We start from the raw sequence: 22141 nt of genomic DNA, 5'->3' as shown, positions 1-22141 counted from the left end.
TTATATGCAATCAGCACAAAGTTGGTATTTTATAAATTTCAAAGTATCCAGAGAGGAAAAAATCGTTCTCTATAATAATGGTTTACTACGGGATCCTTCCAGGCTTACCCATGTGGATTTCCCCTCAAAATCTCAAGAATCTCAGAATCGCTAATTGGACATCGCTGGTAACTTCAGCACTTTCATCCAATGTGTTTTGCTGCTAGTGTGCAACGTGTGCTCAAGTTTATTAAAGAGTATTTCATATTAGTTGAGAAAATTTTATTTTTAACTTACTTTAATTTTGATAATACCTATCTAGAGCTGATCTGAAAATTGATACTTCATTAGCCTGGACGACCTCAGATGGAAGATTATTCTAATCATTTATTGTTTTAGGCAAGAAACTATGTTTGTAATTTTGTGTGCGACATTGAATTGGGGTGTATTTATGTTCGTTAACATTTCTTTGTTTTCTTGACGATTTGCTGACATACGTCGGAATATTTATAGCAATATCATTTTTGATGGCTTGTTGAAATAACAATAACCTGGTTTTTTTCTCGGCGTTGTTTTAGGGTTGGCCATTGAAGTGATTGTAGTATTGCGCTGAAACTTGACATTCTGTTGTAGTCAGATACTGTGAATCTTCCAGCTCTTCTTTGCACCATTTCCAATTTGTTTATTAGACGAACTTGATTTGGGTCCCAAACTGAGCATTCGTATTCAAGCTTTGGGCGAATGAGTGATTTGTATGCTGCTGCTTTGATTTGCTAGTCGCATTTTGAAAAATTTCTTCTGAGAAATCCAAGAATTTTATTTGAGTCATTTATAACTTGGTTTATGTGTAGTTCTCATGATAAATCATCGGTAAGTGTAATTCCTATGTATCGACCACTCTTGACGATAGTTAGATTTTCACCTAACATTCTGTATTCAAAATTGTATGGCGTTTGGACGGATAAATGTCATTTGCCATTTTTGACCAGTTTGCTAGACCTCGACATTGTTGTAACTTCTACTTTTATTATTATGTAATTGAACTGATACACGGTAACCAACACTGGTATAAAATAAGTTCTCCATGTAACCATGCAATACGCTCTCGCTCTTCCTCTTTGTGTGTCACCAAGTTGATTGTAATCCTATTGGTCAGCTCTGCGCTTTACGCGCTTCGCGCGTACAATAGAACATAAGAACAACCTTTATTACGTAATTTCTGATTCAAAGGAGTGTGAAAGAAACTTGTGATGTAATAATCAGAAGTATCTTCTTCTATCAACCGATGAACATTGCTTCGAAATTGCTCTTCATTTAATCGAAATATTACCGGTTTTAATCTCCGAACCAGTTTTAAAATCCCACGCATCGATTCTCTTTTTCGTCTGCTATACTTATTGACATTAGTATGGCAAAATTGAAGTTTAAGAGAGAAATAATTTCATCTTTAGATGAAGGCCAGCAGAGAACGGCGGCTAAATCATCAGATTCAGTTGAGTATCCGGCCACAATGCGCGTTACTAGGTCCAGCCAAAAGCGGAGACCAAGGCTTGGATCTAGGGGCTGCCCCTATTCCAGAAAAAGTGTTAGCAGACCTACTACTACCAGTGTTTGTGAGTTAGTTGTAGTAGAAGAATTAGATACACTTTTGAAGTCGAAAAATTATAACATTGATGGAAATAACAAAATTAACTCTAGAAGTAGTAGTAAGCCTGGTATTCAGCTGTCCTCACCAAGCGACAACATAGACCTAGTCAATATGTTTAATAGTAGCACCAATGACAATAATGATATAAGTAGAAAGCCTAGTCTTACTAATAGTGGTAGTGTTGGTAGTGATAGAGCTATTGATATTGCTAGTGGTAGTTTAATTATTGGTATAAGCAACGGAAATAGCACACCTTGGCATAGAAGTAGTAGTACTACTAGTAGTAGTAGCAGCAGCAGCAGCAACAGCAGCAGTGGCAGTATTAGTAGTAGTAGTAGTAGTAGTAGTAGTAGTAGTAGTAGTAGTAGTAGTAGTAGTAGTAGTAGTAGTAGTAGTAGTAGTAGTAGTAGTAGTAGTAGTAGTAGTAGTGGTAGTAGTAGTAGTAGTAGTAGTAGTACCAGTGGTAGTACTAGTTGTAGTAGCAGTGGCAGCAGCCGTGGCAGTTGCAGTGGCAATAGCAGTAGCAGTAATAGTAGCAGTGGCAGTCACAGTGGCATTGGCAGTGGCAGTAGCAGTGACAGTCGCAGTGGCAATAGCAGTGGCAGTGGTAGTAGCAGTCGCAGTACCAGTGATAGTCGCAGTACCAGTGATAGTAGCAGTGGTAGTAGTTACAGCATAAACAATTCTAGTGGCGATAGTAGCACTGTTGTAGTAGTGGGCGATGGTGATATATTGTTTCATTTCCCAGCCAGTGACCCCAATTCCTCTGACGATCTTATGAATGAAAGTTATGAATATGAAGCTAATACAGACTTTTTTAAATCATTAAATGAAAGACAGAAAATCACTCGAAATCCTTGGGCGCACTTCGGAACGACAGAGTCTGTCAGAGATCACATGATTGATTTTATGCTAGATATCCAATCAGAACTCAGACGTTATGGATACGTCATCGATTATAACGTAGTTCAACGTGGTATTACGATTATAGAAAAAGTAATGATTTGTGATAAGACAGCATTTGGTCTTGCGGACCTGGAAGAAATGGCTGTAGAAAATTAAACTTCCTAATATAAAATTGTATTTATTCTATATAATTATAAGACACTTAACCTAATTAATTAAAACAATATAAAAATAGGCTGTAAAATAGGAAAACAAAATAATTCCAGTCTGAAGTCGGAGATGCTACCTCAACGTGGTAGACTGGTGTCAACATCCTTGGTAACCAATCACAACGGACCTTTCTGGGGTGTCAATCAAGCTTTATATAGGACCAATCAGAACAGGGCCAGGATTACGCACATGTCCCACAAACACGCTTTTCTTAACAACAATATGTAAGGGGCAGAGTTTAGCGGAAATGTCTATCGATGGTACCAAGGATGGCTAACAGCATCACGCTCCACTCATAATCGTTGTACCAATTATACCATACAACATCATGCAGATTTGTAATTTTTTTTTTTTTTTTGACCTTGATAGTTATATCAACATACTTTATGCTTTTTAGTAGGATTTTTCACTTCACTTTATTGATAAAAAACTCTCAGAGTTATTACAAATGGTGGCGCAATGGGCCAAATAGCTTGTAATATTACAAAAGTTATGGGCAAGAAAGCGGCAAAAACATTAAAATATTAAAAAAAGAAGATACAAGAAATGCATATTTAAAAAAAATAAATAAAAAGTAAAAAATATATATATATATATATATATAGAAAAAAAATTATTATTTTATTATAATTATTATTATTATTATTTGGACCGAAAATTTGTAGCACCAATCGGGAAGGAGGGTGGCACACTCAAATCATCAAGGTTAACATTGCTGTTTATGAGTTATTGAGTAATCAGATATAGTACGGGATTGGACTATTGAAAAATCTATTTGTTTTAATGGAAATTGCTATTTTTAGCTGTGTTAGTAAAGAACTGAGGTTAGCGCCCTCAGTAGTATTTCATTGTTCAGGTGAGTAGAAATTCTTACATAATTATTTTACATAATTAAGTGTTTTCGTGTAGATCGTGCGTTCAGTCAGTATCTATTGACGCTTCGTGATGTTGTGTTTGAAAGTGTTGATCGCATTAGCGCTGACATTTCCCGCTTACGGTCAGTCAATGTCAAGATTAGGTTTATTTTTTTCATTCTATATATTTTAGACATTTAATTTTAAATTACCAATAATATTGTAACAGTCACTTTCAACCTTTAATATTGTTAGTATTATGAGTATTACAGTTTTTCGATTATAATTATGGTTGTTTTTAAGGACTGTATTGTCAATAATAGACCTAAATGTTATGTATTTATAATTCATTATTATTATTATTAATGCACATAATAATAGAATAATGATGAGTAATAAAGGCGGATAAACATTTGGGGAGATTCTGTATCCTTACGAAAACGATAACAAAATACGAATCATCTTTGTTATTATCAGTCATTTTGCCTAAAACATTCTTGACAAACACATGAAAGCTTGATATGATCGTTGATTCACGTCAAAGGCACGGATGGCCTACGTTGTGATATGCTAACAGTAGAAAATGGATTGACTTAAAATCTGAAGACGTAACCGTATTCGTTATTTTTTCGTAAGCTTGCGGGGTTTTTTCTATCCGAATTAACACGGGAATATCTTCGAACATGTTTTCCAGGTGAATACGAAGCTAATTGGGGTTACCATGGTGAGACAGGTAAGAATTCAACATTAATCTGGCTCTAGGTTTTCTCCTAGGACGGCCCCTATTATGTTACTTCACAATTAGCTGTTCTGTCACGTCCGGATAACGTATTTAAAAATGGAAAAGTACCTTATATATTTTTGTTTTTGTCAACATCGGTCACCGTGATTATCATCCACATTATCGTCGTCGTCATCATCGTCACCATCGTCATCGTTATCTTCATCGGCATCATCATCACCACCACCACCACCACCACCACCATTATTTTAAATGTTGGAAAACGAATGGAAACTTTCTTGATTTCTTAACAGGTCCTGAGTATTGGGCAACACTGTATCCAAATTCGGATTGTGACGGAAAGAAGCAGTCGCCGATTGAATTTTCAATCGTAAATACGGAGTACAGGAGTTTTGATCCACTAGTTTTAACAAATCTTGTACCAGTACACGAGGTGCGAATGCATTTAGAGAATAATGGACACACGTGTAAGTTAAAAAATACATCGTTTCAGGTGACGACGACAGCAATAATAGCCACGGTGCAACGATAGTGCCGACACACTTTCGGCAGTAATAATATAGTGTCGATAATACTGGTAATGACGGTGATAGCAATGACGAGGATAAAGACGATGATGATAAGGGCAATGATAGATGAAGATGATGATGATGATGATGATGATGATGATGATGACGATGATGATGATGATGACGATGATAAAAATAGTAAGAGAATAATAATGTCAACGTTGCCAATGGACGTTGCCGTTAAGCACAGTGTTATAATAAGAATGATAGTTTCATCTTGGTTAAAGATGTTAATGTATGTTGAAGCCGGTAATGTTTTTGGTGGTACAATTTGACAGTGGTGCTAATGAATGTGCCAATACGGACGAGGGAAGTTTTAACTGCTGATATTGTGATGAAAGTGGGGAAATAATAATGCTGTCAGTTTCAATGATGACGATGACGATAGTGATGATGATTGGGGTGGTGATGGTGGTATTTCGTAGATGACGATATCAACGTTGATTGCTTTCGACATGACTAGTGGCGATGATAGTGCCGAGGACAACCACGGACGATGGTGCAAATGTTACCCATACTGATACAACTGATACAGGGTACTGATGAATGCACAATAGAAGCAATAAATTCATGTTTGTTTATAGTAATGGTACATCTGAATGGTTCGGAGGAGATTGCAGGAGGTGGCCTAGAAAATACATACATAGCCGAGCAATTTCACTTCCATTGGGGTAGCGACGATTCCGTAGGTTCCGAGCACCTAATTGATGGTAGGCAGTATCCGGCCGAGGTTAGTTTTAGGTCTCTCATATTGTTGTTATTGTTGTATATGCTTTAAAAGGTGGTAAAAAAAAAACATAATGTATGTAGCATTGTCCATTAGCACTAATTTTTACTTGGAAACAAAACACGATATTAACAATAACAAGATCGGTACGATTTAGGGAAAAAGGGTTTTGTTTAATGTTTTTTTTTCTGAAATAATCTATTATTCTATCATTTTCATTTAGCTTCACATCGTTCATTATGATAGTGACAGGTTCAGATCTATTGGCGAAGCACTAACCCAACCAAAGGGTCTCGCTGTTTTAGGATTCTTCTTCAAGGTTGGTGGTATAACTCCTAGTAGCCTATATATTATGCATGTTAGCATCCCTTTAAAATAGTAAGGCCAAAAGGGTAGACGATAATAGAGTAAGATTCACCACGTCCCTAGAACCTACACCCACACCTGGGGTGGGTGCATAGGGTGCAATCGCACCCCCCCCCCCCCCCCCCCATTATAAAAAAAAAAAAAATAATTGTTTTTTTTCCCTTTTTTTTTTAAAAATAATAAAAAGGGGCGGGTTGAAAAAGTTACTATGTATGAGAGTGCAATTTCCGGGCACCCAGAGGTCCATTTCTCAAAATTTTCGCAACTCAGCACCAACCATGTTGGGGCTGAGGTGGTGGACTCTCACGCGCCAATGGGCGCATTTCATGGGGGAAGGGGTTAAAATCCAGGCGTGGCGCCAGGATTTGGCCGACGCGGGGTCCGAGATCTCCGACCGGGGGGGGGGGCGATGTCTCCGACGAGGGAGAAAATTTCCCGGACGAGAACGAAAATTTCCCCGACGAGAACAAAGTGGGTGTGGTCAGACGTCGGTTTAAATGCCATGAAAGTAGTCTGGTGGCGAAGCTCCTCGAAATTTTGAATATTTAGGGGTTTCAAACGCTTATTTAAACGATTTTAGATTCTACAAATATGTACAGAATATGATCCCCCCCCCCCCATTGGGTGTCATATCTCCACGACGAGTCCCCGCTGGTGCCACCCTGTAGACGTCCCCTCACATATTTTTTAAGGGGGAGGGGTTGGTCCCTCAATTTTCGTGAATCAAGAAGATGTGCCCGAAAATTGTTGACATAAATGCATAAATGACCCAGGTTTTAACGAAAGAGCGCTGTACAGCCAGATGACATCTTATTTTATAGAAAGATACCTGTATCTCTGCCCACAAACATCTGAATTACCTATAATACTCGACTCGAGTGCGCGTGCCTTTATTATAATTTGAGAAGTGAAAAAAAAGCGTGCAAAGATATAAGATTGGGTTTCGGCATATGAAGTAGTATTTTCTATGGTACATCACAGCGATTAATTAGATCGATAATGATGAATACTATATAAGAGTGTCATATCCGGCAATCTAGGGGTACAATTTCTCCAAATTTTACCCCCTCAGCCCCAACTGTGGTAGAGCTGAGAGACGTTTGGAGTCAGAGTTTTGAAGTAAAGTAAATACCTCAAAGACAATGTTTTTAAGTTTTACTTTCTATGGTAACGTACATCACACATACTAATTAGATCTCTATGGTTGCCGAAAATACCTGATAAAAGATCAGGAGAATTTGTTGGCGCTTCATTTTGACTATATTATAATGGTGATGTCATGATGATAAATTTTACTATTTAAAAGTGTCATTTCCGGCCAACTTTAGGTACGACTTTGAGGTAGGTCGAGTATATTAAATACATCAAAGAAAGTGTTTCTTTAGTTTTATTTTCCATGGTACATCACTCGTATTAATTAGATCTATGTTGTTGCCGAAAATCCCTGATTAAAAAAGTGTCATTTCAGGCCATCTAGCGGTACTATTTCCTCAAATTTTCTCAGCTCGCCCCCAACACATAGTAGAGTGGAGGTGTTTGTGGACTCGCGGCTTTGAAGTAGGTAAAGTAAATACATCAAAGAGAATGTTTTTAGGTTTTATGAGTACATTACACATACATTACATTATTAATCGCTGACTATATAATGGTGATATGATGATGAATTTTACTATATAAAAGTGTCATTTCCGGTCATCTACAGGTACTATTTCCTTAAATTTTTGCACGCACCCCCTACCGCCAAATCCTGCTTCCGCCCCAGCTCACTCTTCCAGAACTCTTTCGGTTGGCTTCTGTTATATATATATATATATATATATCGAAATACTAAACAATTCATGCGTTACTTATTTTTGTCAGATTGATGGAAATAACGAGAATGAAGCATTCCAACCTCTTGTTGACTTGATTGACAAAGTTCCTTTAGAAGGTGATACCTTAATACTTTCAATCACTCTCTTTAACTCAGAACGTTGAAGAAGCACGGCTATTATACAGTAATAAGTATAAGTTTGTCAGTTGTATTTCTACGACTAAAACTATTGCACTCTCGTTAAAAACGTTATTCAAAACATTTGTTTTTTTGAACAGGCAACTCGGTCGAATTCCGTGCTCCGTTTAAGGTTAACTCGCTGTTACCCACAAAATTAGATGACTATTTTCGTTACGATGGTTCCCTCACCACGCCGGATTGTTATGAAAGCGTTGTGTGGACTGTCTTCAACGAACCAATTAAAGTTTCACGAAATCAAGTAAGATTTGATATTTCGGTTACATTTCGACATGAAGAAGTTAGAGCAGCAAACATAAAGCGAAATACAGTAGAACCCCTATTGAGGGGACACCTTCGGGACGCTTTTGCGTCCCCTTAGTGGGTTGTCCCCTGAATTGTGGTTGGTCATAGGGTTAAAATATATACTTTTCCTCGTTTTATAGCCGAAAAGGCCTCCTTAATTATAGGGGTGTCCCCGTATTATGGGTATCTAAAAGGAGGGGTTCTACTCTGTACTTGCGAACTTGTGGACGTTGTGGTTAGGCCTATATTATATGTAAGAAAATCACGTTAACACAATGTTGTATCAACTTTTGCAACGTTATTTTGTCAGAAATTTATATTTATTATTGACAGATACAAGCGTTTCGTAATGTGTATGAGAAGAATAATTATCAAGATGGATTAGAACCCGTGCTATTGGTTGATAATCACCGACCAACGCAGCCAATCAACGACCGAATCGTCTACCGGAGCTTCCCAACGGCAGGTGCTCGTCAAACCGAAGCGTCATCAAGGCATTTATGCTTCTGTTAGTGATGAATATCAGGGTATATCATTATGACAACAGCAAATAGTATAGTTGTTTTCCATGCATTAGTTTGAAATTAGAGCACCAAAAAGCAATTATTGAAAGAAAAAAAATGCCCTTAAGTTCTTATTAAGGCAATTTGTGAAAACACTAATTGCTCAGTGTAATATTCTTTATACCATGGAGCTGTAAAACAAATCCCCGATGGCTCATACTAAGGCAATTTGGGAATACACTAATTGCTCCTTATAGCGTAATCATCTTTATACCATGGAGCTACAAAAGAAATCCCGAGGGCTTCTATGGTCATACCAAGGCAATTTATTAATACACTAATTGATCCTTAGGTATAATTTTCCTTATACCATAGAGCTATGAAATTGTACAGCTCCATGCATAGTAGTATATGACTATATAATGTGTCCCATTAGGTCAGTCAGCTGCAAAACATTGGGACAGGTCTAGCTGTTTATGATTATCGGCCTATCGAATATCTATTGGGGCTAGTCAGAAATCTAACCCCTAATATTCGTCCGGCAATGCGCACATTAAGGTTAATTTCTTTACCTATTAAGCAATATTTACTCTGTTATATGTATATATGTATATGTATGTGTGAATATGTGTGAGGGGGGGGGGGTGCTCCTGTGAACCCATACCAACCGATGACACACCTGTGAAGACACACAAGCGATGACGTCGCCAATTCTCAAAACAGCTTTAAAAAGTGAGAGCTCCCTCTATATACCCCCTGGTGAAATATCTGAGCTTTTCCTCAAATGTCACTGTTAGTTAGGAATTTTTCCAAGTTCATAGACACACGTTGTGTGTTGTAAAAATAAGCAGCGGTATCTTGTGATATACTCGTATTCAGTTATGCAGTGGCCCACTCAATATTAGGGCTGTTGCTAAACATCCCTTGCTTACTCACAGATATAACATTACACACGTTTTTTTAACATAAAAAAACGAAGATTAACTATGTCCCACTTGTAAGGGTTTATTTCAATGTCATCGGTTGTAGCTCATTCACATGTATGTGTGTGTGTATGTGTGTGTATATGCATGTCTGTATTTTGTGTGTATGTATGTATGTACATGTATGCATGCGTATGTGTGTATGTATATATATATATATATATATATATGTGTGTGTGTGTATATATATGTATATATGTATGTGTGTGTGTATATAAGTGTATGTATTAACCTACTTACTTATATTATTAGTATTAGTATTTATTTTTTATCTCTACTATTGTTGTAAACCCTTTTTTATATATATTTCGTTCTACCGCAGTACTTTCTTACTATATTTTATCACAGTAATTAAGTTTTTACTGATTTTGTTATTGTTGCACATCTTTACGGGTGTGCCTCTGTTATAAAAGAGAAGCAATAAAGTAAGTTACTTACTTACTTACTAGGCATAACTAAATTTTCTATGGCACTTCAATAAAGCGACTTTTATAATTGTGTACCTTGCTTTATGAAATACATAAAGACTATTAGACCAGTGATATTGTAAACCGTCGTCGAATATGTAAGGTTATTGTATGACGTTGAAGACAAAATGATGACGTAATGATTGCTTTAACAACATGTATGTTAATATTACGTTTTATGTTACGTCATTGGGCAGGTACGTCACAGATATTATAAACCTATGATCTTGTTGCTGTCTTATAATTTGAATTGAAGCAGCTGCTAAGTTGTAATTTGAAAACGAAACATGTTTTACACACGTTATAGGTTATAATCGAAGGTAATACTCTTCTCGTTATAACATTTTATTTGAAAAATGTAGCATTTACGAAAGATAATGTCACGTAGGCCTACGTCTAATTCTGAAAAAGAATTTCCTTTGTATGTTCCAGTGAGCCTATGTTATTATATTTCAACATTTAAATATTTACATGGTATTTGCGAAGACCCATAAATTGGCTTCCAGCAACTATAGGTTTGTTATTCTATTATAAATGAGATATTCAAAATTTATTTGAAACTATGAGTTCCCTTCTTTATTTTTTTTCTGGCAGTACGGTACGTCATCCCTATAAAATGTACACATTACTGCATTGGTCCTAAATTATGCCGCATTCTACACTCACGCGAATTAAAAGCTATGAACTATACAGTCTAATATAATAGAGGTACACTATTTTCAAGTTCAAGGGAGACAGGACTTAATGGGAGTTGCTTTTTCATCACTTTTTAAGGGGCACTAAGACTTCGGTTTAATGCGGTATCAAGTCTGGCTATCATTACTTTAAAATGAATTTTCGGATACAAAAAAAATATGAACATGGTATATACTGCTATTTCGTTTAATGTCAGATACAGTGAATTATTTTAATGTAGTCACGTAAGTTCGACTAGTCATGGAGTTTAAAACGCAATTGGATGAACCTCGCTAAAATGTCAATGAATGCATCGATAGATAAACTGCAGACTAATTCGGGCCAGAATGCAATACATAAATAGTCTCGACATACTTGTACTATACTATGTATTTCATAATAATAGATAAAACTGTTACGAAACATGAAAATATCTATATCACAGAACAACACAAAGTATATTTATGTGCCTGAATAAATGACGAGTTTTTGGGGAGAAAAATATCACAATTCATCTGGAAAAAAATTCAATGCCTGATCTCCACGTGGACATCGGTTCCAACCACCCCTCGTGAAAACTTTAGCACCACACCTGACAGAAACACAGAAACTTCAAGATGAGTTTACAACCACATGCATATTACTAGGGGTATAGGTTTGACCCCATAATAGTCCCCCTTCTCCTAGACTGCACCAGGGCTCATAGGCACCCTGGATCTCTCGCTCCTAGAAACCCCTCTCCTGTGTAATGGCCTGAGTTCCACGGATGAAGCATGGTAAAATGATCCATGTTCATAAAATATGGTGTCAACCTTTAGAATTGCGAGTCGGACACTAATGACAATCGTAGCTCATGAACTCGAAATTATTTGCGTTATGTAGGTTGGAGCATCAGAGGACAACGCTCTAAAAGTTATGAGTAGAATTGTGAAGAGGACAGGTGTTACGTGATAATATGATTAGTATGCTTTAGTTCTACTTATGATGCAATAGCGATGTTCCCAGGTGTTACCGGTATGTGACATTATTATTTAGTTTTTTAGTTATCTCATGCACTCTTGAAACTTCGGCCGGACGTGGACCATACAGCTATTACGCAAGTTGAAAGGGTAATTTATGAGTACCGTATTTCTTATCTTACGGATACCATAATATTATATGTGCTGTATTGCATGTTGCTGAGTCATAGATGTGCAACTAGCTATATATTGGATTTAAGAATAGAATAGTTTTTCTCTTCATTTTTAAATTGTATGCCTTAGAGAGGAATTACTTAGGCCGCTTTCATTTAAAATCATTGTTTTATTATATTGTATTTTATTTCAAATGTGTAAATTCCATTATATTTACATATGATTTTTAGTGTGAAACTGCAATAGGTATATGTTTTATATAGGCTTGTGACATTAATCCTATAAAGAACCGATTTCAGAATTATCGGTTAGTAGACTTAAACCTATGACATTTTAGACATTTCAATTCAGACGGATCGCACGATTTCTGATAATATTGATTGCTTAAAATTGTATATCTCATGTTTATCATTCATTGCAATTTTTAATGGTGCATCATTGACTTATTAGTTCTTAGTAAATATTTAGAATACCGCCCTCAATAGCGTTTGTTTTTCAGGTGCGTGCAAATTCTTACATAATTTACTTTACACAATTAGGTGTTCAGCAAGATCTCGTAAGTGCAGTCATCAGTATTTGATAGTCCGTCTCCACCGACGTATCGCTATGCCGTGTTTGAAACTCCTCATAGCGTTATCCCTGTCATTGCCAGCTTACGGTGAGTCAATACGGTAACAAATTGAGTCTGATTTAGGCATATCCTGCATGTTTTTTTGTTGCTGTGTTTTTTTTTTTTTAATAGTGTTGAATGAGCTAGCCTACTTTGAACTGCTGTACAGCACAAATGTTGATGTTTTGTAAATATTACTTTCAGGCCATCGTGAGGATACTGCTTAGCATCTATGTTGTTGTCTTTATTACGTAACCATTCACCCAATATCATTTTAAAATAATTGGAATTAAAGGAGGGTTACCCAATGCATTTTGTCCGCGCACTGTAATAGCATTGCATTTCTTTGAAAAATCGTAAAGTTATATAAGATCAATTATTCACCAGGAATCAATATTTTATAGTAAAAAAAGTTAAATTAATTTACTAATTCTTTATTTAGACTTTCAGAAAAAAAAATACAATACAGTAGGTACATTAGTACATAACAAAACGTGAAATAACATAACATAACATAAACAAAACGTGAAATAAGATAACAAAAATTAGGGAAAGGCTAAGTATTAACCAAAGCAAACGAATCGCTGAAGCTCTCACGTTTGTTTATCCATCCTTAAAAAAAAATAAATAAATAATAATAATAATAATAATTGTTTTTTCTTATGCAGTAAATATGAAATTAACAAAGGGTGCAACTAGCCCAAAGCAAATAAAAATTTATGAGAATTAACAGTAGGCACATTAGTACATAACATAAACAAAACGTGAAATAAGATAACAAAAATTAGGGAAAGGCTAAGTATTAACCAAAGCAAACGAATCGCTGAAGCTCTCACGTTTGTTTATCCATCCTTAAAATAATAATAATAATAATAATAATAATAATAATAATAATAATAATAATAATAATAATAATAATGTTTGTAGGTCTTATGCAGTAAATATGAAATTAACAGAGGGTGCAACTAGCCCAAAGCAAATAAAAATTTGAGATTTAACATATTAAATGAAATAAAAAAAGAAAAACAATAAACGAATGAATAAATAAAATAGGAAAAAGATAAATGGAAAATAATTGTATGGCAAAATATTTATAAAAAAAAAAGAAAAGCATTACATTTACTTTATATACTCACTCATTAATCACTTTTATTAATAACAGTAATATACCGGTGTACAATATAAATTTCAAAATACAATGAATGAAATTCATTAAACAATAAATTATAAAAATTATCACGTACCCCAACGTCAACCCTAATTTTTTTTTTTCTTAAAGAGAATTCGTTGGTAAAGAGGCATGGTGCTGATATTTGCGATATTCTGTATTTGGTTTTCATTCACATTACCATATTACATACATTTTTGTTTGTTATTTTTGTTTGATGCAGCTGTATGATTTTTGATAGGCATTTTGATTGTATATTGTGCTAGTTTAAGTTTCTTTGTAGGGATTTTTTCAAAATATTGTTTTGTATGCATAGTTTTAAGTCTGTTTATTTTGATGAATCCGTCAATTTGGATGCACCACCTTGTGTTCCATCGTTATTTCAAAATAAATTGATGATAGACGCAACAAGATCAATTTATCATTGATGAGCTGTTCAGTAGGTGAATAGTAGTAGGTGAGTATAAAATTATCTATATTTCGAATCTAAAGAAATCTGAAAATGGGAATCATCGGAAAAAAATATCGAAAATCTCATGCAGATGTCCGAGTCTCCTTGAGTGGTTATTTGAATTGCATTTTTGGATAGATGAGACTGGATTATAATTGTGGGAACTTGCTGTAATTTCGTACATAATCGGCGTGGGTGTAAAGTAAATGTGGACATCGTTATTAATCATTGCTCGATAGAGTTGCGTTAAATCCGAACATTGGCCTACAAGCATTTAATGGTGAATAATATTGTGCATTTTTTCTTCTGTCCTTGAAAGAGTCATATGACGATAATTTAATCTTTCATTGTACAGTTAGGACATTTCCTTTTGTGTGAGTGTGTGTGTGTGTGGTGTTTTTTTTTTTTTTTTTCTTTGCACATGGGTTTTTCTTTCTGTTCAAATATTGTCATTTTCCAGTCGACTTTCAAATTGATCCAAGCAAAAACTATGAAAGGGGGAGATGCCTATTAAAATGATGTCATCCAATTAATGCACTGGTAATTAAACTTAACACAATTTGCGTTTCCTGAAGCGTTTCACAACGCAACTCGTGACTATATTATACAACCTTATATCGATATTATAATAAACTTTATGTTAAATGCGTTTCTTTGAACTAGCTAGCTGGGTTCAACGACAATATATTTTGCTTGTGGAAGCCATAGACAGTCGTCTTCCTCAACAACCTATAAACTACATAGACTGAAAATCCATTGTATAAGGATCAGGTTAATGAATAGCCCAAAAAAACATTTGTAATAACATTCACACAATGGTGGGAACCCGTTTATTTTATCTTGTCAACCAATCGCCACCATGCACAAACACCATTTGGAAAACCGTACATTGACCAAAAGTAACATTACGTGGAAATACAACCGCTAATGATTTCCGTGCGGGCCATCAACCAACAGATAGAAAATATATCGATATAGATATTAACCTCGAGAGTATACTTTACGCAAGATGAAATTTGACATATAAAATAGAAGATGAAAATTTCACCTTGAATAGAATATAATATTTAATTGAATATTATTTCAATATTGATATTATCGGCGTTTAGTGCTTAGTGGAAAAAATATTTTTCTGATTTTTCTCCCTTCATCTTCTTATTCCGTTTCAAACTTTGTCCAAGCAACATACATCAAAGATGTGCATTTATTAATATATGACGTCATTATACATATATTTAATATTAATGAGCGTGTAATTGAACTTTCATGTCAACCCATTTTGCGTTTTCTAAGTGTTTCAAACTCCAGATACAAAAGTCAAAGTCAAAGTAAAACTTTATTCATCCTTCAACGAAGGAAACTGAATGCTCGCATAAAACTTTTAAAAACAATGTACAATCACATAAAAAAAAAAAAAATATTCATAAAATTAACGTTTAAAATGTGCATTAAAAAAAAAAAAAAAAAAAAAAAAAAAAAACTATAAGTTAAACCCAAAATTACGCAAGGTTGTCAAAAAGCGCACAGGCCTCGGTAGGTTTGGGTGCTATAGCCATATGGTTAGAATCACACTAACCAAAACAGACATAATAAGCCTATTTATTACTACTTCCATGTCACCATACGGTATGTGCATTGTATGACTGTATAAATCTGATTCTCTCAATGTGAATATTTACTATTATTAATATTGAATTGTTTTCAGGACAGGATATGCTTAGGTAAGACGTTTTTTAGCGTACCGGTACTGCTTTTTAGCGTACTTCGATAGTCTTATCACAATGTATCTGAAACTTACACAAATATGCAAATAAATAATTTAAATACATATCAGTTTAATTGGAATGTTGGCCTATATTATTTAGTCGTGAATTGTTCAGAATATTTGCTTTTGAGACAATAGACCTGGTGTAGAATAATCCATTTATCATTGTGCCAGGAACGTGTTCTTACGGGCCTTAATCATCTTTTCAACAAGCTATTCATAAAGGAACTCTATTTATAACTCCATGATCTATCAACATTACGACACGGATATTAAAAAAATTGTGAACAAATACGAAAGGATGCGAACAGAAATTAAATTAATGCTGGTTGATTAAAATGGTTTTGTTTATAATTTGTGTATATGGTCATAGCCAACAAATGCTTATTTTCGGCTGTCAGCATGCCTTGCCATGATAGCGGATAAAATAATTATTATATGATTATTCAAAATGCTACTGTTAATGAAAGTTAACTTTAGAATTATTAAATCTAAATTCAATATTATTTTAATTAAGGTTACACTTAGATCAGAAAAATAGGAAATTCATTTTGTGTTCTATTCTGCGTCGCCATTCGTTATCACAATATTGTTTTAATCATGTTAGAACTTCCAAAGTGCGCAATATATAAATTATATGTTATATAATTATCTAGAACTATAATTCTGTTAAAATGCTAAGCAACAAGTGTAAAAACTTAAAAATGTGAAGATATTAGGCAATTATTAAAAAAAAGAGGAAGTGGGGTGGGGGGTTTTAAAAAAAGATATAAACACAATCAATATGGTTCCTGGGAGTGTAGGCCTGTAGTGAAGTTTTGCTTAAGCTGCTCCTGACTATTGTTTGGTCAAATAAATAAACGAATAATGAAATGAAATATCATCGTTATCTCTCTCAATCTTAGTTGGGTCCTATAGTATTATACAGTTCATACGTTGGTCAAGTTGAACTTTCCATAAAAATACAAATTTTTTTTGGTGATGCTAATCACAGATTCTATGATTCCCAAAGCTAGTAGGAATTCCTGTCTGAAAATATTATATTTGATGGTTATATTTGATTGATTAGTTAATTGTAAAAAGTGGAATCACCCTTATTTTAGACGGTAGTAAACAGTATCTGAAATAATTGGTTTGTCCGTTCCCATGTCAACATACCTGCTACTGAAAAGTTAATATGTATGTATTTTAATTACAATCACATCCATGCACAAAGTATGTTTTCAGCTTGTCACTATTTTTTACAGAATGTTCTTAATATACCGAACAGGCCCAATAATGAGTGTAGATTTTCTGGAAAATGTTTATTTCTCAAATTTAGCTTTGTCATAGGTACCGGTACTCGGTCAGTATAAAGAGTTGGTATATTTCCAATCGCACTATACTTCTTATCAACATACAACAAATTCGGCCTATGTACTGTCGGTATTAGCCTGGTTCACGTCGAACTTTTATCTAGATATAGATCCACTTAACTAGTTAAAAATTCGACGTGAACCACTCAATTATAGCTAGATAAAGGAATTAAGTCACTTAAGGGCCCCGGAGCCGCAGCTTCCCCCCCCCCCCCTTTTGTACACAGTGTTAAAATTTTAAAGCTTATTCTTGAGCCAATACAAATTCTTTCCTGGGAATCACTCAAAATGAATACTTCTAAACATGTAAATATGCATCAGTACACGGTTTACATAGGCCTAAGCGTGATTTAAAAAAATCTTAAATCCATAAATCTCAGGCCAGGTCTTTTAAGATAGAAACGCGATACTGCGGTTCAATTTCGTTTTTATCCTTTTGCAAGTTTCTTTAAATGTTTGTTTAATAATACTACTACTAATCGTAATAATAATAACGATGATGATGATGACGATAGTCTACTGAACTAGAGGTTCAGTAGATGTTTTATTAAACAAGCCTTTCCACCGTGTGACGTCGACGGCCTGAAACTGGTTGGCTGTTTATCTGGCTCTAACTTGGCATCGAACGCAACTAGGGGGATTATCGTATCACGTTTCAAGACGGGTATATCTAGATTAAGTTTGACGTGAACCACGAGCTAATAACCTTGGACATCAATTGAATTAAAGATAATTAATTTTGTAGGTTAGTTATTTTAAGCATTTACTTTACAGTTGACCTGTAAAGTATTTCTGAGTATTCTGAGTGTTTGTTAAATTTTACCCCTTTTTTTTTTTTTTTTTTTTTTTTTTTTTTTTTTTTTTGTTTTTTTTTTCTTTTTGTTTGTTTGTTTGTTTGTTTGTTTGTACGAACGCACCAATTGATATTGAGTTCCACCGATTCAAAGGTGTATGTTCAAATAAATAAATAAATAAATAAAGAGCCTCAATGCTTCACAGAAAGAATTTTTATAATAAAAAGCCATTTCGGGTTGTCTCTATTTGGAAGTTGTTGAATTGTATTTTCTTCAATTAAAGTGATTACTGCATAGTTTAAGTTGATTGTTTGCAGGTTTTTGATATTTTAAATAAATGAAACATGTCTATTAAATAATCCAAGAGTTATTGTTAGAGTGAGTCTTGTATTTTATTAAATATATGACATAGTAAAATGTATTAATATACAGACAACTGTGGTCTTCACGCTCTGATGAGCTCAGAACCACCCAGTCCACCCGTCTTCCCGTCTAGTTGCGTAAATAATTGAACGTTTCTAATGGGCAAGGAGACAATGGGGACTTGCGGTAGCTCGCAAAATAAGATAAGGTTGATTTTTAACTACTTGAGCGTAATACTTTTGTTTCGAACATTTCTACTGGGGAAGGGAAAGAATGGAGGCGTGTACCCACCCTCGGGCACCTAGATACACCACTGTGGGAAATGGAAATTTCGAGGCGTGTCCGATTAAGATCCCCTGATCCGAAAGGAGAAAAGAAAATATATTCAATAACGTCCTTTTGCTAAGAAGAGATGGAGGTGATTGTCCGCTTCTCTGAAAAGAATAGCATGCAATGTAAAGACATTTTTTACATTAACCAAATGGGAAATAATAGATAAATCCGATGTTAATGGTTAATAATGCTAGCATCCGTTGCAAACATTGAACGTGGTTAAAAGATCCGTGATCATTGAGAAAGGCTCGAGAATGACGGTTAAAGTTACCAGACAAGAATAAGCCCTATGACAATCGGTCGCAGACATGAAATTGGCGGTGGATGTTGTTGTGGTAGTAGTGGTGCATGAGTTGTATAGGTCAAATAAAAACCCATGTATGTAATGAATGACTAATACGTAAACCAAGAAAGGATATCCGATTAAACGTTTCATGACAAGCGTTGATTTCATGTGATATTTTTCTCGTTTGTAAAAGTACGTTGTGTTTGTAAATGTTTGTACGTTGTAAATATTATACTTCGTTTCACTTTTTTTTTATTTTTGGCGGCTATTGCCTTCCATAGAGATATTGGTTAAATTTAAATTTCATTTTAACTTTATTGAACAATTCTGGCCTGGTAGTAAAACACCGAATGTTTAATGGCTAGATTTTTGAAAAATCTAGCCATTCATGTAGCTTAATTTTGATTTCTGTTCACGTTCTTGCTTAAACTACAGCAGGACTTGTAGAAATATTTAAAATCTTAATTTAATAAATATTTTCTGTCACAAAGATGTTTTCATCTTCTTTAAATTGTTTGAAGCGTCCTATATTTTTATATTTTATGATTTAGATATAGGCCGGCATTCTTATTAGTTAACAGTAAATTATCGTTGGTAATAATATGGCTTATGGATATTTGAAAGTGCTTGCATTTTTAATTGTATTTCCATATACGCCTAAGAAAACATTTTTTAGTTTGTACAATCATACTGAAACCGAAAACCGTTGTGTCTGTCTTCATATAAAAACACTGAGAGTAGGGCCGAATATAGAGATGGCCTTGTAATAAATTTTAAAAGAAAGTTTTGCATTTTCTCAAGCACGTCTAATCATCTGTGACAATGCGTAGGCCGTATCTTAATACATGCCAATAACAAATCCCTATGAGCTCAGTGGCGTTCCTAGAGACTTATGAGGCTAACGTTTTATGGGCCCTACTTTGGCAGCTGCGCCCGGGTAGTGTCCAGTGATTAGTGTACGGTACTGGACAAAGCCCTGTCCGCTTCGGCGTTTCCGATTTTAAGGTAGTATTTGATTTTTACGTACGCCTCGTTAACTCCCTACTCGGCTAATGTAGAGAAAATGATAAATATCGCGGAGCCCCAAAGCTTGGACCACTGGCTTTGGCCGGTTAGAGCTCCTATCTGTCTGGGATCTGGGACGGTCACGGTGTTGTTTCTTATGTAGACAGAAAGTATTGTGCTTAAATTCATGTTTAGGCACTTGGATGCACAAATAAAAAGGATAAATTACAGTATCGAGGTGCTACAAATTACTAATGTGGACTGTGGATAGTCTGTTATCCACAGATTCAGATCCAGAATGTTTTCAAAATGTTTTCAGTTCGTTATTATAGTTAAATGGTTTGAAGTCGTGAAAAGTGTGACAGATTGTGGAATTTATGTAACTGGATTAACACGTCATCCCTTAATTCCACTTTTGTACAAGTGCATTATACTGATAATGATCAAGTGAGGTTTTTCGTTTCTTATTTAGTATAGATTAAACAATTTCCTCTAGTCATGGATTTCTGTAAAAATTGTATAGTCATTGCAAACTATTTAAATAGGCCTATACGTTAAGTACCGTAGATAAACCTTTCTACGTTATGGTTATTTGTGTGATAATTGATGATTAATATTTACGGAAGCCCGTTAGTGTCAACAGTTAATAAAAATTTCAAATCGGTTAACTGGCGGCCGCCAAATAATTAAGTGGCGGCCGCCAGATAATTATCTGGCGGCCGCCAGATAATTATCTGAATTATCTGAAATTTTTATTCACTGTTGACACTAACGGGCTTTCGTAAATATTGATAAATATTGTAAATTATTATTTATTATTATTCTAATCTTACATTATTTATTATTTTTATTATTAATAAACCATTATTATTATTATTACTTGTTGCGAAAAAACCGGTACGTATACTAATATGCCTATGCAACGATTGTTTATGCGAAGTAACACATGTTTGTTTTAATATTTTCTGCAGGTAAATATAAAGCTAACTGGGGCTACCATGGTCAAACAGGTAAGACCTCATACGTCAAAATCGTGTTATATCAAGTAGTTAGGCCTAAAGGTGTGTCGTAACCTAGAGCCTTACATTCGTTTCTGGTTCTAGACCCTCCTGCTCATTGTTCGGGTGGTATAAGCAAGTCTTCGCGCAAGCCCGTAGCCAGGGGGGTTCGTTGGGTTCGAACGAACCCCCCTTTTCATGAAGTTCCCTTTCAACAAAGGCTGGCTAGCCTACATTTTAGGCCTAGCCTAGAGCCTATCATCCTTAAAAGTCCTATTTTGATACTTGATTGTTAGGCCTACCTAGTAACATAAAAAATTCAGGCCTCGAAACCTTGACTCAGAAATACCGGGATGGTGTCCGGCGGGGGATAGTTTCACCTGTGTGTGTGTGTGTGTGTGTGTGTGTGTGTGTGTGTGTGTATATTATGTATGTATGTATGTATGTATGTATATATATATGTGTATGTATATATGTATGTATGTATATATGTATGTATGTATATGTATGTATGTATGTATATATGTATGTATGTATACGTATATATGTATGTATATGTATATATGTATGTATGTATATATGTATGTATGTATATATGTATGTATGTATATATGTATGTATGTATATATGTATGTATGTATATATGTATGTATGTATATATGTATGTATGTATATATGTATGTATGTATGTATGTATGTATATATGTATGTATGTATATATGTATGTATGTATGTGTATGTATGTATGTATGTATGTATATGTATGTATGTATGTGTGTATATGTATGTGTGTATGTATGTGTATGTATGTGTATGTATGTGTATGTATGTGTATGTATGTGTATGTATGTATATATGTGTGTATGTATGTATATATGTGTGTATATATGTATGTATATATGTATGTATATATGTATGTATGTATATATGTATGTATATATATATGTATGTATAT

The 22141-nt window shown here is 34.7% G+C and overlaps 2 protein-coding genes across 3 annotated transcripts in view; both read left to right on the top strand.

Moving 5' to 3' along the window:
• The first annotated feature begins 3640 nt into the window (after nt 1-3640).
• LOC117116306 (carbonic anhydrase 2-like) lies at nt 3641-9109 on the top strand. Its single transcript, XM_033260331.1, has 8 exons — nt 3641-3740; nt 4292-4330; nt 4633-4806; nt 5493-5638; nt 5859-5954; nt 7862-7931; nt 8093-8253; nt 8631-9109. Exons 1-8 carry the CDS (start codon nt 3689-3691, stop codon nt 8808-8810), a joined length of 918 nt encoding a protein of 305 aa, XP_033116222.1. The 5' UTR covers nt 3641-3688; the 3' UTR covers nt 8811-9109.
• A 3488-nt stretch (nt 9110-12597) lies between these two features.
• Nucleotides 12598-22141, top strand: part of LOC117116293 (carbonic anhydrase 2-like) — a gene marked incomplete at its 3' end in the record, with an annotated part of 14070 nt that continues 4526 nt past the window's right edge. Inside the window, 3 exon segments of one of the 2 annotated variants that reach the window (XM_033260322.1) lie at nt 12624-12716; nt 20508-20635; nt 21160-21198. Coding sequence is in view for 1 of the 2 variants with exons in the window: in XM_033260313.1 (XP_033116204.1) it covers nt 12665-12716; nt 21160-21198 (91 nt within the window). 2 annotated transcript variants of the gene reach the window in all.

This window comes from Anneissia japonica, unplaced genomic scaffold (assembly GCF_011630105.1).
Source record: "Anneissia japonica isolate Jap-2015-1 unplaced genomic scaffold, ASM1163010v1 scaffold199_len4679917_cov187, whole genome shotgun sequence".
NCBI classification, from domain to species: Eukaryota; Metazoa; Echinodermata; class Crinoidea; order Comatulida; family Comatulidae; genus Anneissia; species Anneissia japonica.
This window is presented reverse-complemented; position numbering and strand designations above follow the sequence as displayed.